This window comes from Halichoeres trimaculatus, unplaced genomic scaffold (assembly GCF_033239565.1).
Source record: "Halichoeres trimaculatus isolate MK-OKI-2021-1 unplaced genomic scaffold, fHalTri1.1 fHalTri1_scaffold_13, whole genome shotgun sequence".
NCBI lineage: Eukaryota > Metazoa > Chordata > Actinopteri > Labriformes > Labridae > Halichoeres > Halichoeres trimaculatus.
Window position 1 is genome coordinate 31,285,948 of NW_027437191.1, and position 14,401 is coordinate 31,300,348.

The 14,401-nt window shown below is 38.9% G+C and overlaps 1 protein-coding gene across 1 annotated transcript in view; it reads left to right on the forward strand.

The window, feature by feature from the left end:
• The window catches only part of kif3ca (kinesin family member 3Ca), a 31,706-nt gene extending 18,451 nt beyond the window's left edge, over nucleotides 1-13,255 (forward strand). The window contains exons 2-8 of the mRNA XM_074685506.1: nucleotides 2,823-2,924; nucleotides 3,068-3,190; nucleotides 6,143-6,261; nucleotides 7,771-7,887; nucleotides 8,238-8,346; nucleotides 9,602-9,747; nucleotides 10,103-13,255. Of these exons, the coding sequence (XP_074541607.1) occupies nucleotides 2,823-2,924; nucleotides 3,068-3,190; nucleotides 6,143-6,261; nucleotides 7,771-7,887; nucleotides 8,238-8,346; nucleotides 9,602-9,747; nucleotides 10,103-10,190 (804 nt within the window). The 3' untranslated portion in view covers nucleotides 10,191-13,255. The remainder of the gene's footprint in view (nucleotides 1-2,822; nucleotides 2,925-3,067; nucleotides 3,191-6,142; nucleotides 6,262-7,770; nucleotides 7,888-8,237; nucleotides 8,347-9,601; nucleotides 9,748-10,102) is intronic.
• Nucleotides 13,256-14,401: the final 1,146 nt, after the last annotated feature.

The following is a 14,401-nucleotide window of genomic DNA, read 5'->3' on the forward strand; positions in this document are numbered from 1 at the left end:
CCAAATACCTAACGAAAGTAGTTTTGGCGCGTTTTTGTTGCGAGTTGAAACTGAGACTTATACACCAGGAAGATTTATGCACAGATTTAATGAATAAATGCAAAATAAAGCTCTTCTTCTGGCTAACAAAACTTTGACAGGAACAGTTCCTGCCTACCTGGGGTCCCTCTTCCAGGTCTACACTCCTTCTCACCCACTACCCTCTGCTTGTGGAAGACGCCTGGTGCTCCCAGCCCAGCGTGGCTCCAAATCACTAGCCAGACTCTTCTCCTCTGTTATGCCCAAATGGTGAATGAATTACCTAACTCTTTACAATCCACTCAATCCAGTCCCTTTCTACTTTAAGAGATGTCTGAAGACTCATCTGTTCAGGCAACACTTAGGCCCTTAATCTGAGCCTTCTCCTCTTTGTCCTCAGGGGTAGCATTTTGTAGCATTTTGTCGCACTAACTAGGTTTTTCCTTCTGTCTAAAGAATTGCTTGTGTTGCACGTCACTTTGGACGAAAGCGTCTGCTAAATGAAACTGTAGAACTGTAAATTAAGTTAAGATAATACAGCTGAAAGGGGTAACCACCGGTGAACCAAGGTTAAAATAGTTTTGGATTTGTCATTATAGTTTAGTTTTAGTTAGTTTTGACATTTTGTTTTCCATTACAGTTAAGTTTTAATTAGTTTTAGAGCAGGCATTGTAGTTTTTATTTAGTTTTGATTTTTGCAACAAGGCTTAGTTTCAGTTTAGTTTTAGTTTTCTCATACCTTATTAACCAGGTGCAGGATTCAAAAAGGTCAGAGTAAATATTTTGTAACACTGTTTATTTTCAAGTCCAACATAGTGCTCACTGCTCTGTCAATGCTGATACTGATCTGTTGGCTGCTGCCTTCAACACATGAAAATAATATCAACTTAATAAAAAAAAAAAGAAGAAATTATATAAAATAATGTTGACATAAATTACATAAAAATAATATTAACATAAATAAAAAAAACAATATAATATGAGCTTCAATAAATAAAATCTTGGACTCTGTAACAATAAAGGCAGACTCAAATACAACAAAAACTTGGACTCTGTAACAATTAAACTATTACAGATGCTCTAATTTATTGCTTCACTACGTTTGGTTGCAGCACAGCGCACAGCCAGTCAGTGCAGTAAACAAGCACGTCCCTATACGCCGCTATGATGGTGCTGTACGGCGCTGACAACTGCCTAAAACTGTCATGAAATTGGTTGGGAAAATTTGTTGGATTAATTTAAATCCTAAAGGCTATTAATATTGTCAAAAACTATAACTAAGGGAGTTTTGTCTATCATTTTAGTTAGTTTCAGTTAGTTTTGTGAACACAAGATACAGTTTTAGTTAACTTATCGTTTTCGTTTTCTTTTCTAGTTTTTATTAGTTTGAGTTAACTGCAATGTATTTTAAATTTTAGTTTTCCTTTTTAGTTTAGTTTTAGTTAACTATTATAACCTTGCGGTGAACTTGTGATAAACTTAATTTAATGGTATTCGGTCATTAGAAAGATGAGCACAAGAGATAAAGAAAGATATTAAAATTAATCTTTAAAGGAATACTGTTCAGTGAACCAGGCTGTAAACATGTTTACTTCTGCTGTAAAAATCAGCATTTTATCATAGGCTTTAATGAGGAATGTGGTGGCTTTTGGGACTAGCCTCAAGTGGACACTGGAGGAACTGCATTTAATGCAGTTTGTCGCTTGGTTTTCACACTCAATGAAAACTTGTCGTGTTTGACCCCTGCAGATGTAAGTGGAGCTGTAAGCACAGTCTGAGACGATCCATCCAATGACAACCGTTGTGTTTCATATCACACTTGACAACAAACGCTCCGCAGTGTTGAAGGTGAGCTCAGCTTGTCGTGGTACTGTGTCGTCATGGGGATGATTTACTGCCCACTTCCAGCTCCATCTGCCTCCTCAGCACAAAGTCTGCACTGACTGCAGCTCAGTTAACACAAACACACACATCACACACACACATCACACTAATGTTCAGTATCAGATGCCCAGATGAACTCAGTTTGACCCCATTAAAGACTCCCAATCTTTGTCCTTTGTACAAATGTTTGGACACATACTGTGCTTTGCTGTCACTGGATGCCAGACTCTACATCTCATATCAGTTTTATTTGTTTGTCATACATTTTTCTTACACCTTGGTATTTATTGAAGCTCCTTTGAGCGTGTTGTGTTGGTTGTTTAACTAGCTAAAACCCTTTTTAGAACCGACCTATCTAAAAACTTTGAATGATGATGTCTACAGACTATATCAGGGGCCATATTTTACCCAAAATGCACATCTTATGTGAGTCAGTTTTGAGGATTCTGTTAGCCATGTCTGCGAATAGCATGATGCTACTCTGCCTTCTGGTATTCCCTCTGTTGCTGTGTTAGCACGGCTAGCTTGTCCATCTTATTGGAGATAGATCTTACATTCCCAATAAACATGGATGGAAGGACAGGTCCATGTCGTCACTTCTTAGCTCACACCTGAGAACCAGCACGTCGTCCTCACCCTCTTCTCCTCGCCTTGTGGGGAAACATCCGGCCTTGCACCAGTTAGCATTGAAATGCATTGACAATCATTGTTACATGTAGGATCTCCAGACAAACACAGGAGAAAAAGTAGTGAAAATATCACTGCAGATACAAAAAGTTTGGTGTCCATGACCAACAAATGAGCCATACAAAGTAAAGACCCACTGCAGACAGGGCGGGGCCTTTACCATGGGAGTATAGCATTAATAGACAAGATGCACTTTCATGAATATTGATCCTAAAATGTTAATTCTTCCTCAGGCGATGGAGAGCAAACTGCTGGTTGGAGGGAAGAACATCATGGACCACACCAACGAGCAGCAGAAGATGCTGGAGATGAAGAGGCAGGAGATCGCTGAGCAGGTCAGCCTGTGTGTTTATGTTGAATGCTCATGATCTGCAAAAAGTCATAGGGATTAAACTTCCTCATGCAATGGAGAAAATGTTCAACATAATTGAAAACAATGCAAAGAGAAGCTACAGAAAGATCATATTTCTGTTTTCAGACTCGTCGTGAGAGGGAGATCCAGCAGCAGATGTTGGTCCAGGACGATGAGACGCTGGAGCTGAGGGAAACTTTCACCTCTCTGCAGCAGGAGGTCGAGGCCAAGACCAAGAAACTCAAGAAGGTAAAGATGCTCGGAAACATCCAGAACTCTCATGTGGCTTTACAGTTTTATTTTGCAGCACACACACAAAAGGCTCCTTCTTTTTGTTCCTAATGTCAGTATATCCTTTTTATCCCTTTGACCCCTGACCTGGACCCTAATGACCCCCCGCCTCGGATACATGCTCTGTTTGGAAACACTCTCTTAAATCCCAGTACCTTAAGGTTTGTCCTGCCGTCCCCGCCAGTCCTGGATCTCTCCCTCTCCTCTTCATGTCTTCCACATTAACCTGCTCAATCTGTTCCCTCTTCCTCATCAAATCAATCCCCTCAGTAACTCTCTCCAAAACCCCTCAGTGGAAACCCCCCCTCCCAAAAGAAGACTATTAAAAACAAACAAACCCTGTGAAACCTTTGAAATCCCTCCCTGCTCTCGCTTCCTGCTCCTCTGCACGGCCAGCAGGACTAACGCCAAACCAGCCTTTGTGTGAGTGTGGATGACGATGTGACTAATGATCCTGTGCTGATCTTTGCTCCCATGATGCACTCTAACGCGGCACGTGTGACATCAACCCACCTCTCACTGCATGGTATCAACTCTCAAGAAGGAAGAAGGAGGAGGATTGAGAAAAGAAGTTTTTACACGCTGTGGTTTGACATTTAAAAAAAGGTGTTTGCTAAAAGCTAAATGTCGGCAGTGGTTGTGTTTTAGGGGTTAGTTTGTCAGGTTTAATAACAAAATAGTTGCAGAACTTGTACACACAACTCCAACATGGCAGATCCTAAAATTTTGAAAATATTAAATTGTATCAAAAAAGACTAACTTCTACCAAAAAAGGTCAATTTAATGTCACAATCTGCAGTTACTTTTCTATTTTATTGATTATTTAAAAAAAGGAGTAAGTTTATTGATTTTCAGACTGTGTAAACATTGACGGTATAACAGCTCCCATAAAGTGAAGCCAAAACAACTTCCTTTTTGGGGAGCCAGTCCACTGACATATTTTATTTAAATTCTGAGTTTAAAGCCTCAATTTACAGAAGAAAGTCAGAATTTCAGACATGAAAAGTAAATTCAAATATTTTTATTTGTCTGTTTTTTTCTAAGCTAGGTCAGGAAATTTAATTTTTTATTATTTAAATATTTTATATCATAACATAAAATATATATCTTTTTGGGGAGCCAGTCTTGTGACATTTCTGGTTTAAAATCTGAGTTTAAAGCCTGAGTTCATGAACAAAGTCAGAAGTTTAGACATGAAAAGTAAATTAAAATATTTTTATTTGTCTTTTTTTATTTTGTAAGCTAGGTCAGGACATTTAAATTTTTATTATTTAATTTTTTGTCAGAAGTCAGAAGTTTAGACATGAAAAGAAAATTAATTATTTTTTTTATTTGTCTGCTTTTTTTTTTTTTTAATTTTTTTTAGCTAGGTCAGGACATTTAGGTTTTTTTTTTTTTCATATCATGACATATAATATATATCTTTTTCTGTAGCCAGTCTTGTGACATTTTTTTTGTTTAAATTCTGAGTTTAAAGCCTGAATTTATGAAGAAAGTCAGAATTTCAGACATGAAAAGAAAATTCTAATATTTTTACTTGTCTGTCTGTTTTTTAAGCTAGGTCAGGACATTTAAGTTTTTATTATTTTTTTATTTCATTATATATCATACAATATTTTTAATAGTGAGGACAGGACTGTAAATATTGCATTAAACAGGGTGAAAGTGAGAAAAAACGAAGCTACCTACTTAAGGGCTAACCTCATAAAGCTAGCAACCAAACCGCTAGGCCCTACTCATCATGTGCAAGGGTTAATTTTTCTGTGAAGTTTGGTTAAAATAAGCCAGGAGAAGCCCAAAAGATTGGATGTCACATGACTGAAAGCTCTTTTGACAAGTTTGGCTCCCGCAGATTTTTTTTACCTGCTTAGCAGAACAGAGGAGTGACAGTAATGGACGCTAATGCGAGCTAACTTTGACTTCTACAACTTAACAATTTCTTTTAGCAGATGCTTTTGTCCAAAGGGATGTAGAGGGAAAATCTTAAGTGTGACAAAGCGCTTTGAGTTTTTTTGGCCGCAGGTGCTACCATCCATTTTTTTTTCTTTTTTTTTCCATCATCCATTTTTTTTAAAACTATCATTATCTCATCCATCTAAATAATGTAGCCACAGCTAACCACGGCTAAAAACATCATTAGCCGCATTTTATTGGTGAGTTAAGTAAAGAGTGGGGTTCAAGTCTTACTTCTCCACCTTTGCCTGGGCTCCACTTGACAATTCAGCTGGTGGTATTTTGGCTTCACTTTTGTACAACAAGAGGAGATAGAAGCACACCGTCCATGTTTTTTTTTTTTTCTTTAATTTTTATTCTAAGTGATTTTTTTCAGGCTTTTTTTTTTTTTTTTTTAGGTTTTAGAATATTTACTTAAATTAAGACAAAAACACTTGATAAGATTTCAGATTTTTGCAGTGAGGAAACAAAGTGAGAGCTTCAAGTTGGATTTGAACCCAGGCTGACCCCTTGAGGGCTAGCCTAATGTGGCATGCAGCCTGACTACTAGGCCATCCTGCCCCGTCCATGGTGAGTGTGTTAGATCTGACTCCCCATCAAAGCTTCACACTCCATTCAAGGTTTCAGGAAGTAAAACTGAAGCTGCAGATTCATCGTTCAGGCTAAAGTCAGGATTAGCTCCTCTAGAGTTGGTGTGTTTAAAGCTTCAACAAACAATAAACAGTGACAGCTCGACAGCACAGAGGAGAAACACGCTGCAGAGAGGGAGTGCTGCCAGGCTGCTGTGCTCTCATTGGTTCCCCTTTCCTCCAGACACCAGTGCCTCCATTGCTGTTACTACGGGCAACGAAGCTGCAGTGAGCTGGCGACCAGTTCATCAGCGACCGTGCTGCACTGGGTGACATCTCCCCTCCTCACCCTCTTTGTGTGTTTCTCTCCTTCTCTCCCTCCTCGCAGCTTTATGCCAAGCTGCAGTGCATCAAAGCGGAGATCCAGGACGTGAACGACGAGCACGTGAGGAGCCGGCAGGAGCTGGAGCAAACTCAGAACGAGCTGACGAGAGAGCTCAAGTTCAAGTGAGTCACGAAAACACAAAACATGCAGAGGAGTCGACAGAATCAGCAAATCTACCAAATAGACAGATCAGCAAACGGAGAGTGTGGTATCATCAGAAACAGATACAGCACATGCTCAGGGGGGATTTTCACTGGGATGCTGAGTGGGGAGAGATCTCAGCTTCTTTTATTTAAACAGTTAATCAAAAATTAGACAGATTCTCTCCTTTTGTTCCCAGATGCGTTATTTATTTATGTGCCCCAAAAAACAATTAGGAGGATGTTCTTACACTGCAAAAGCTGAATTCTTGTTGCAGTGTTTTGAAGCATTTACTGGCTGTTTCAAGGCTCGTTGCGTTCTCCCTTACAGCTGTTTAAAAGAGCTAGATAATACACAAGGTCCTGGAAACTTTCCTCAGAGAGTTTGGTCCATATTGACATGATAGCATCACACAGTTGCTGCAGATTTGTCGTCTGAACATCCATGATGAGAATCTCCCGTTCCACCACATCCCAAAGGTGCTCTATTGGATTGAGATCTGGGGACTGTGGAGGACATTTGAGTACAGGGAACTCATTGTCATGTTGAAGAAAGCAGTCTGAGATGATTCCAGCTTTATGACATGGAGCGTTATCCTGCTGGAAGTAGCCATCAGAAGATGGGAACACTGTGCTCATAAAGGGATGGACATGGTCAGCAACAATACTCAGGTAGGCTGTGGACTTTAAACCATGCTCAGTTGGTACTAAGGGGCCCAAAGTGAGCCAAGAAAATATCCCCCACACCATTACACCAGCAGCAGCAGCCTGAACTGTTGATACAAGGCAGGATGGATCCATCCTTTCATGTTGTTGAGGCCAAATTCTGACCCTACCATCTGAATGTGGAGCAGAAATCCAGACTCATCAGACCAGGCAACGTTTTTCCAATCTTCTATTGTCCAGTTTTGGTGTTGCTGTGTGAATTGTAGCCTCAGTTTCCTGTTCTTAGCTGACAGGAGGGTCACCCGGTGTGGTCTTCTGCTGCTGTAGCCCATCTGCCTCAAGGTTGGACGTGTTGTGTGTTCAGAGATGCTCTTCTGCAGACCTCGGTTGTAACCAGTGGTTATTTGAGTTACTGTTGCCTTTCTATCAGCTCCAACCAGTCTGTCCATTCTCCTCCGACCTCTGGCATCAACAAGGCATTTTGTCCCACAGAACTGCTGCTCACTGGATATTTTCTCTTTTTGGGACCATTCTCTGTAAACCCCAGAGATGGTTGTGGGTTAAAATCCCAGTAGATCAGCAGTTTCTGAAATACTCGGACCAACAACCATGCCACGTTCAAAGTCTCTTAAATCACCTTTCTTCCTCATTCTGATGCTCGCTTTGAACTGCAGCAGATCTTCTTCACCATGTCTACATGAATAAATACATTGAGTTGCTGCCATGTGATTGGCTGATTAGAAATTTGCATTAACGGACTCGTATCTGAAGATTTCTCTCACTGATATCTCTCTTAAAGCTCCTCTTTGCTGTCTCTTCATGCAGATATCTGATCATCGAAAACTTCATTCCCCCCGAGGAGAAGAATAAGATCATGAACAGACTGACCTTTGACCCCGAGGAGGATCAGTGGAAATTTCAGCCTCTTGTTCCAGCTGAAAGGTGAGACGAGATCGACATAATGGACTTTAAATGTGTTTAATTGGCGTCAGGGTTTGTGACCTTTTGACCTCATTACCCTGCCAGTCATTCGCTCCTCTCCTCTTTCCTGTTGTCTCCTCTTGTTTTCATTGATGGGGTTTCTCCTCTCTTCATCTGTCAGACTTTAAATGTTTGATCAAGTATTCTTGGCCTGGGTTGAACACTGCAGGAGCTGATGAAGCTCTTTTGAACAAGAGTGTGACATCCGGAGTAGAAGATCTACATCCTGTTTCTTTCAGCTGAAGCCCCATGATGACGGTTATCAGCTCCATTGAAATAATTTCTTATTGATCGTCTCTTCCTCCCTTCAGTAAATCCTCGCAGATGAAGAAAAGGCCGGCATCTGCGGTCGGATACAAACGCCCCATCAGCCAGTACGCCAGGGTCGCCATCGCGATGGGAGCAAATTCCAGATACAGAGTAAGTCTGTGTGCATGTGTGAAGCTTTCTAGTATTTCTGTATTTATCCTGATATTAAAGAAACAGTTGTTCTGAGTATCAAAAATGAGCTTCTGATAGCTTTACTAAGTATATTTAAAGGTACAGTCTATGTGTCAGGGTCTGCGTCTGCCTTGAACCCCCTCCTCTGCCTGTATGTTGATGTTTTGGTTGTTTTGGGTTGTTTCTGGGCGGTAAGCCTGGTTACATCAGCCAATCACAAAGCACCCAGTGCACAAGTGACTTTGCATGTTGATTAGCGAGTGGAAGAAGCTAATCAGAGCCGCCACAATAGCGGAATTCCGTATCACGGAAAAAAAAAACAAAGTGAACCAAGACGCCAAACAGATAAAGCTTTTTCCTAAAAGAGGATTAAGCTTGGCTCGACTTTCACTGGCTTTCAGAAACTTGTAGAGAAGCACAGGACAAAGAATGATGAAAGTTAGCTTTTTTGCTAACCAGGTATGTGTCAGATACCTGTGATGAGCTTGTGCTAACATGCTAAGCCAGGTACACGGCTCTTGAGTCTGTGTTCAGACTAGAGTGTGTGTTCACATAGGCACGGTCGGAGGCTGTGGGTGTGGGCTGCCGCTGGCACTGAGCCCAGGAGGAGGAGCCCAGTTTGAATATTGTGTTTACCAACAAGTAACGAAAATCCTGCAGACCCTACCTTAAAGTATTTCACGTAATAAGACATTTTTATTCACTGGAATATTCCTTTAATCCAACCAATGTAACATCCTGAATAAGTTATTGGAAATTTTGCAAATTTTTAACAAATGCTTTACTTGCTTTACTTTTTTTATGAGCTGTTTTATCAATGATTAGAAAGTAACTCCTTGTCAAAATTATATGAATATCAATATGAAGCAAACACAGCTTTTAAAAAAGACTTAACAGCTGTTATTTACTGTGGATGCAGACGTGCCATGGGGCAACTTTCACAACTTGGCGACAGTTAGCGCCAGGTGGAGGCGCGCTGAAATTGAGGTCATGTCTGCCTCCACCACAGACAACTGTGCCAGTAGACACAGGCCCTAAATGAGCCACATAAGGACTTATATCATTGAAAACCATTTCAATCTGGGTCTGGGTCTTACTTTTCTTTAAAAGGCAAACTATAATGATAAAACTTTAAATATCATCTAATAGAGGTAAATTTTGATCTAATAGAAATGAAAAATGTCTTTGAAATAGAGTTAACTTTGTGTATTTGTGTGTGTTTGTGTCCGTGCAGGCTGAAAACATCATGTTTCTGGAGCTGGACATGACTCCTCCAAACACCGCCTCTCTGGATCGCTCGACGGAGGCAGAGTCGAACCAAAGTCACTCTGTGGACAGCTCGCCCACCAAGGACAGAGGAGTCCGCAAGTCTCGCTCCTGGTGAGTCTGAACCCAACGAAACCAAAGTCAGAGCAATGATACGACAGCAGGCTGACACTGAACAGTACAAATGAATGCTCAGCCATAAATAAATTTGAGGGGTTACAATTGATTAAAGTTGTACGAACCTGCAGTTACTGGTGTGTAACTGTCTGTAAAAGGTTTAGAGTCACTTTGCCTCTGAAGGAGATTATTCAGGATTAGCCGTCCCCTCTCCAGGCGGTCTTAATCTGATACTGTATCGCTCATATGCTCAGCAGAGTGGGATCTGTGTTACCAAATAATCTCATTAACCTGTCTCTACATTGTTTTTACTCTCTGCTCTTTTTGATTTCCTGTTATTTTGTTTTTACAGGTGTCAGAATCCAAAATCCCTCTCGGCTTCTTCCTCTAATGTTTCCTTGTCGGCATGTCACACTGCCACGCCCATGGCAGCTCAGTAAGGCGTTTGAGGATGTTTTTTTTTATTGTTATTTATTTAATTTCATGTCATCCTGAAAGACTTCAGCTGGGAACACTCAACAACCACCTCTGCTAAATCCAGACAGAAGAACAACCTCATCTGAAGGAGCTAACGTGGAAATGATCTTCTGACGGGAAGCTAAATGCTACGAACCTCTAAAACTCTGTAAAACACAACTTCCTCCTGTTGTTTGGACGTAAACGCCCGTAAACGGACCTCTTCTTCCCTGCATGAGCTTCAGATCATCCTCTTAACAGCTAGTTTGAGTGTGTGCGTGTGTTATCTGTAAATACAGGGCTGTATGATTGCCTGTTTGTGTTTCTATATGTGACCAATACAGCCTGAATTGCCTGTCAGATAACGCTGTAGATATTTCACATATTCGGGGTATTTTTTGGGGCAGGGTTTGTCTGTTTTCTGTACGATAATTGACAACATATTAACTCGTTAAGACGACTGTTTATGTCTATCGATCATTTTCTCATGGCTAACGTTTTCCTCTGATGTCACTCTCAGGGTGCTAAACTCAAACGAAACAGCACGATGGTATTTCACTGAATTCAAGAGGAGGTTCGGATATTTCTTTTAACTGTTAGCTACAGCTGAGTATTAGCTAGCGTTAGCATTAAGCCACATACTGTATGGATGCTACCATTAGCAATGCTGCTTTTGTTTTTGTTTTTGTTTCCTTATTTATCAGATGTTTTTAGATTCAACTCACTGGCTAACAGGATATAAGGTCAAAGTTTTACTATCTAGCTACAACTTTAGCACAAAGTTTGACATTATTTCCTGACTACTTAAACATTAGCCAGTAAATTAACTTTCTACCTAACGCTACTAGCCAATTTACTCTTTAGCCAATGCAATGTTAGCTCAAAACTTCACTTACTCACTTATGTAATGGGAGCTAACTCCAAAGTTTAATGTTTGCTACTGCCCCACCTCATGTGACTTTGCTAATATAACTTTAGCTCTAAGTTTAGGTTTCTGGCTAATGTAACGTAAGCTGGAAACATTACCTACTAGCATTAATTTGAAGGAAGTTCTCTTCTTAATGCTAGCTTTGGCTGTACTTTCAAGCTAATTTAACACTAGCTTGGAAAATTACTTCTTAGCTACATTTTTGTGTGAGTATGTTTTGGGTTCTTGCTTTGTTCTTTTGTAAATTTGTGTGTATGAGATGCATGTTGTGAACCCATGATTTAAAGGTGCTATGAATAAAGTTATCCTTGTTTTTATTATTAAAAATGAGCTTGGAATTTTAAATCCACTTCCTAGCAAAAGTAATGCTAGCTGGCTAAGCATAGCTCAATATTTGGATTTCTACCGCCTTACTAAAGCTTACCATAAATTTTACCTGTTTTATTTATGATGCTAGCAGGAATTGCATTGCCCTGCCTTTATAACGTTAGCATGGAGTCTTACCTCCTAGTTAATGTAATGCAAGCCCGAAATTTAATTTCTGGTCAAAGCTAGCAGTAAATTTTAAAGCTAGCTAAAATTCTACGTTAAATCTAAGCTAGTGTTAGCTAAATACTTGACCTTCTAGCTCATATAATGCTAGCTGATTAAACACTGTTTGTCACTAACCTACGTATTTAACTCCTTACTACCTGAAATACTTCAGTAAAACACTATCAAGCGTTTTAGCTTCCCGCCCCGTGTGTAACATCAGAGGAAAATATGTAAATATGATGTCAGTGCTGGTCAGAGAAGGTGCTCTGAAACCTGAATGATGACCTGTATCAGAAACATCCGTATATCCCCTCATACTACACGTGTAAAACATTTTAAATTGGACATTACTGATTAAATGTCCTAAGTTTGTTGGCAGATGTTGTACTGTAGCCATGATTTGCAGTTTTTGGAGCTGGAAGTGACAATGTTTAGAGAACAGGGTGGGCCTGGAAAAAACCAAGAGGTCAACAGAGCCAAAGGTGTGGCCCCAGCATGGTGCATACGTGACTTTGCTTGTTGGAAAAATGACCTACTACTTCCATCACATGTTTATTTTGCCTAATCCAACCATTCAGTCATCAGTATTGTCAGGTTCATGTGTTGTGTTGACAAACAGTGTGGAGGGTGTTAAATAAAGTGAAGGCTTACTCGTGGTAAACCAACATATCTTTAGTACACGTGTAGAGTCTGACAGTTCGTGTGCTCAGTTTAGTGTCACTGGGTTCTTCACCTGAGGGGGTTCAGGGGGCAGACAGTGGGGTTCAGGTTGACTAATTATCTCTGTATTATTGATGAGGGATCTCATTACAGATGAACCCCCTGCAGGCTGAAACAGTACAGTCCTTTGAGGGTAGGTATAGACAACATGCGTTAGTAGTGTGCTCTCGTTCAACTTCATGTGAAAAAAATCGCTCATTCCAGTACATAAAACCATTTCTTTAATGATTTGTGTCAATGTGAAGGAAATATATTCCCAGACATTTAAGTTTCTGTAAGGACTATTGAGATGGTAGCCCAGGGTGATGTTAGATTTGCTTCATGGTTGGTAAAAAACACATGATGCCTGTGTTTTATTACTGTTTAAAATATTGCTTTTGTTTGTTGCTTATTTTTCTGTTAATAACACCAAACTATAAATTGTAAAGAATAGGAATGGGGCCACTTGAAAAAAAGTCCTTTTTTAAATTAATTATTTTTTTTCAACTTTTTTTTTCTCAGAATTTTTTCTCAGAGCAAAAGAGGATTAGGGCAACTGGGTAAAAAAAATATATAGGGAAAAAAAACTCAATTTTTTGTTACATTTTTTAAAACTTTTTTCCTGAATTCTATGGAAGAGGATAAGGGCCACTGGGAAAAAAAAGAGAAAAAAAACCCTCCAATTTTTTTTATTTATTTATTTTTTTGGTATATTTTTTCTGACTTCATCTTTTTCAGAATTCTATGACAGGGGATACAGGCCACTGGGGGGAAAAAGGAAAAAAAACACTCCAATTTTTTTTCTCTTGTCTCATTTTTTTTTTTACTTTTTTTCTCTGAATACTATGGAAGAGGATGAGGGCCACTGGGAAAAAAAAACAAACATTTTTCTTAAATTTTTGTGACATTTTTTTTTTTTTTTTTAGAATTCTACGAAAGAGGAAGCAAATATGTATATATATATATATATATATACATATATATATATATATATATATATATATATATATATATATATATATATATATATATATATATATACTTTTTTTTTTTTAATTGAGTTTTTTTTCTTTTTTTTCTTCTCAGAATCCTATGGAAGAGGATAAGGGTCACTGGGAAAAGAATGAGGAAAAAAAATATATATATATTTTTTATTATTATTTTTTATCACATTTTTTTGTTTTTTTTTCTTGAAATTCTAACTTTAATCTCAGAATTCTAAGAAACAAAGGTCAGAATCCTGAGAGAGAAAAAAAAAATCAAAATTCTGACCTTTTTTTCCTCAGAAAATAATAATAATATTAAAAAAACATTTGGACATATTTGTTGTTTGTTTTTTTATTGGCCCTAATCCTCATGTTAATTTAAGTCAAACTGGAGAAGATGGTTGTACTTTAAAAAGGACAGAAAACAATCAGATAATCCTTATATTTAAGGAAATAAAGCCAAAAGTGTCTCTGTGCTGTATCAGCTAAAAATAATTTCAACAAATTGGCATGAACCACTTCCTCTTTTGCTGCAAATCACTCAGTTTTAATTCTGTGTCAGCCCGGTTTCTTTTCCATTTGCAGAAGCACTGTGAGAGTTTTGTGTTTAGCTGAACACTGAATGGGAACATGATTGACCCAATTTGCTACAAAAGAGCAAACCTAGTTTCCAGTGCATTAAGACCTCAGACAGATGTCAGATGCGTTGTGTGTGATGGTGAAAATGAGGGTTAAATACAAGCAGTTACACCTTTAATGAAGTGTACTACCAAACAGAAACACAGGTGTGTTACTGAGGATTCTGTATGTTTATTTTGTCGTTGCTCAAAGAATATTTTTGTTGTTAATCATGAGAAAAATGTCAAACAGAGGAGCCAATGGTGATTGGAGCTTTCTTAAAATATTTAGACACTGCTGATTAATTTCTCTGTTAAATGCAGTGTCAGTCATCCCCACTGCCTCGGGATATCATGGTCTTAAAATAGGACAGCAAAGGACGGACATGATTAGTGGAAATTTATTTGAAACTACAGTGTGATGAGAAAAC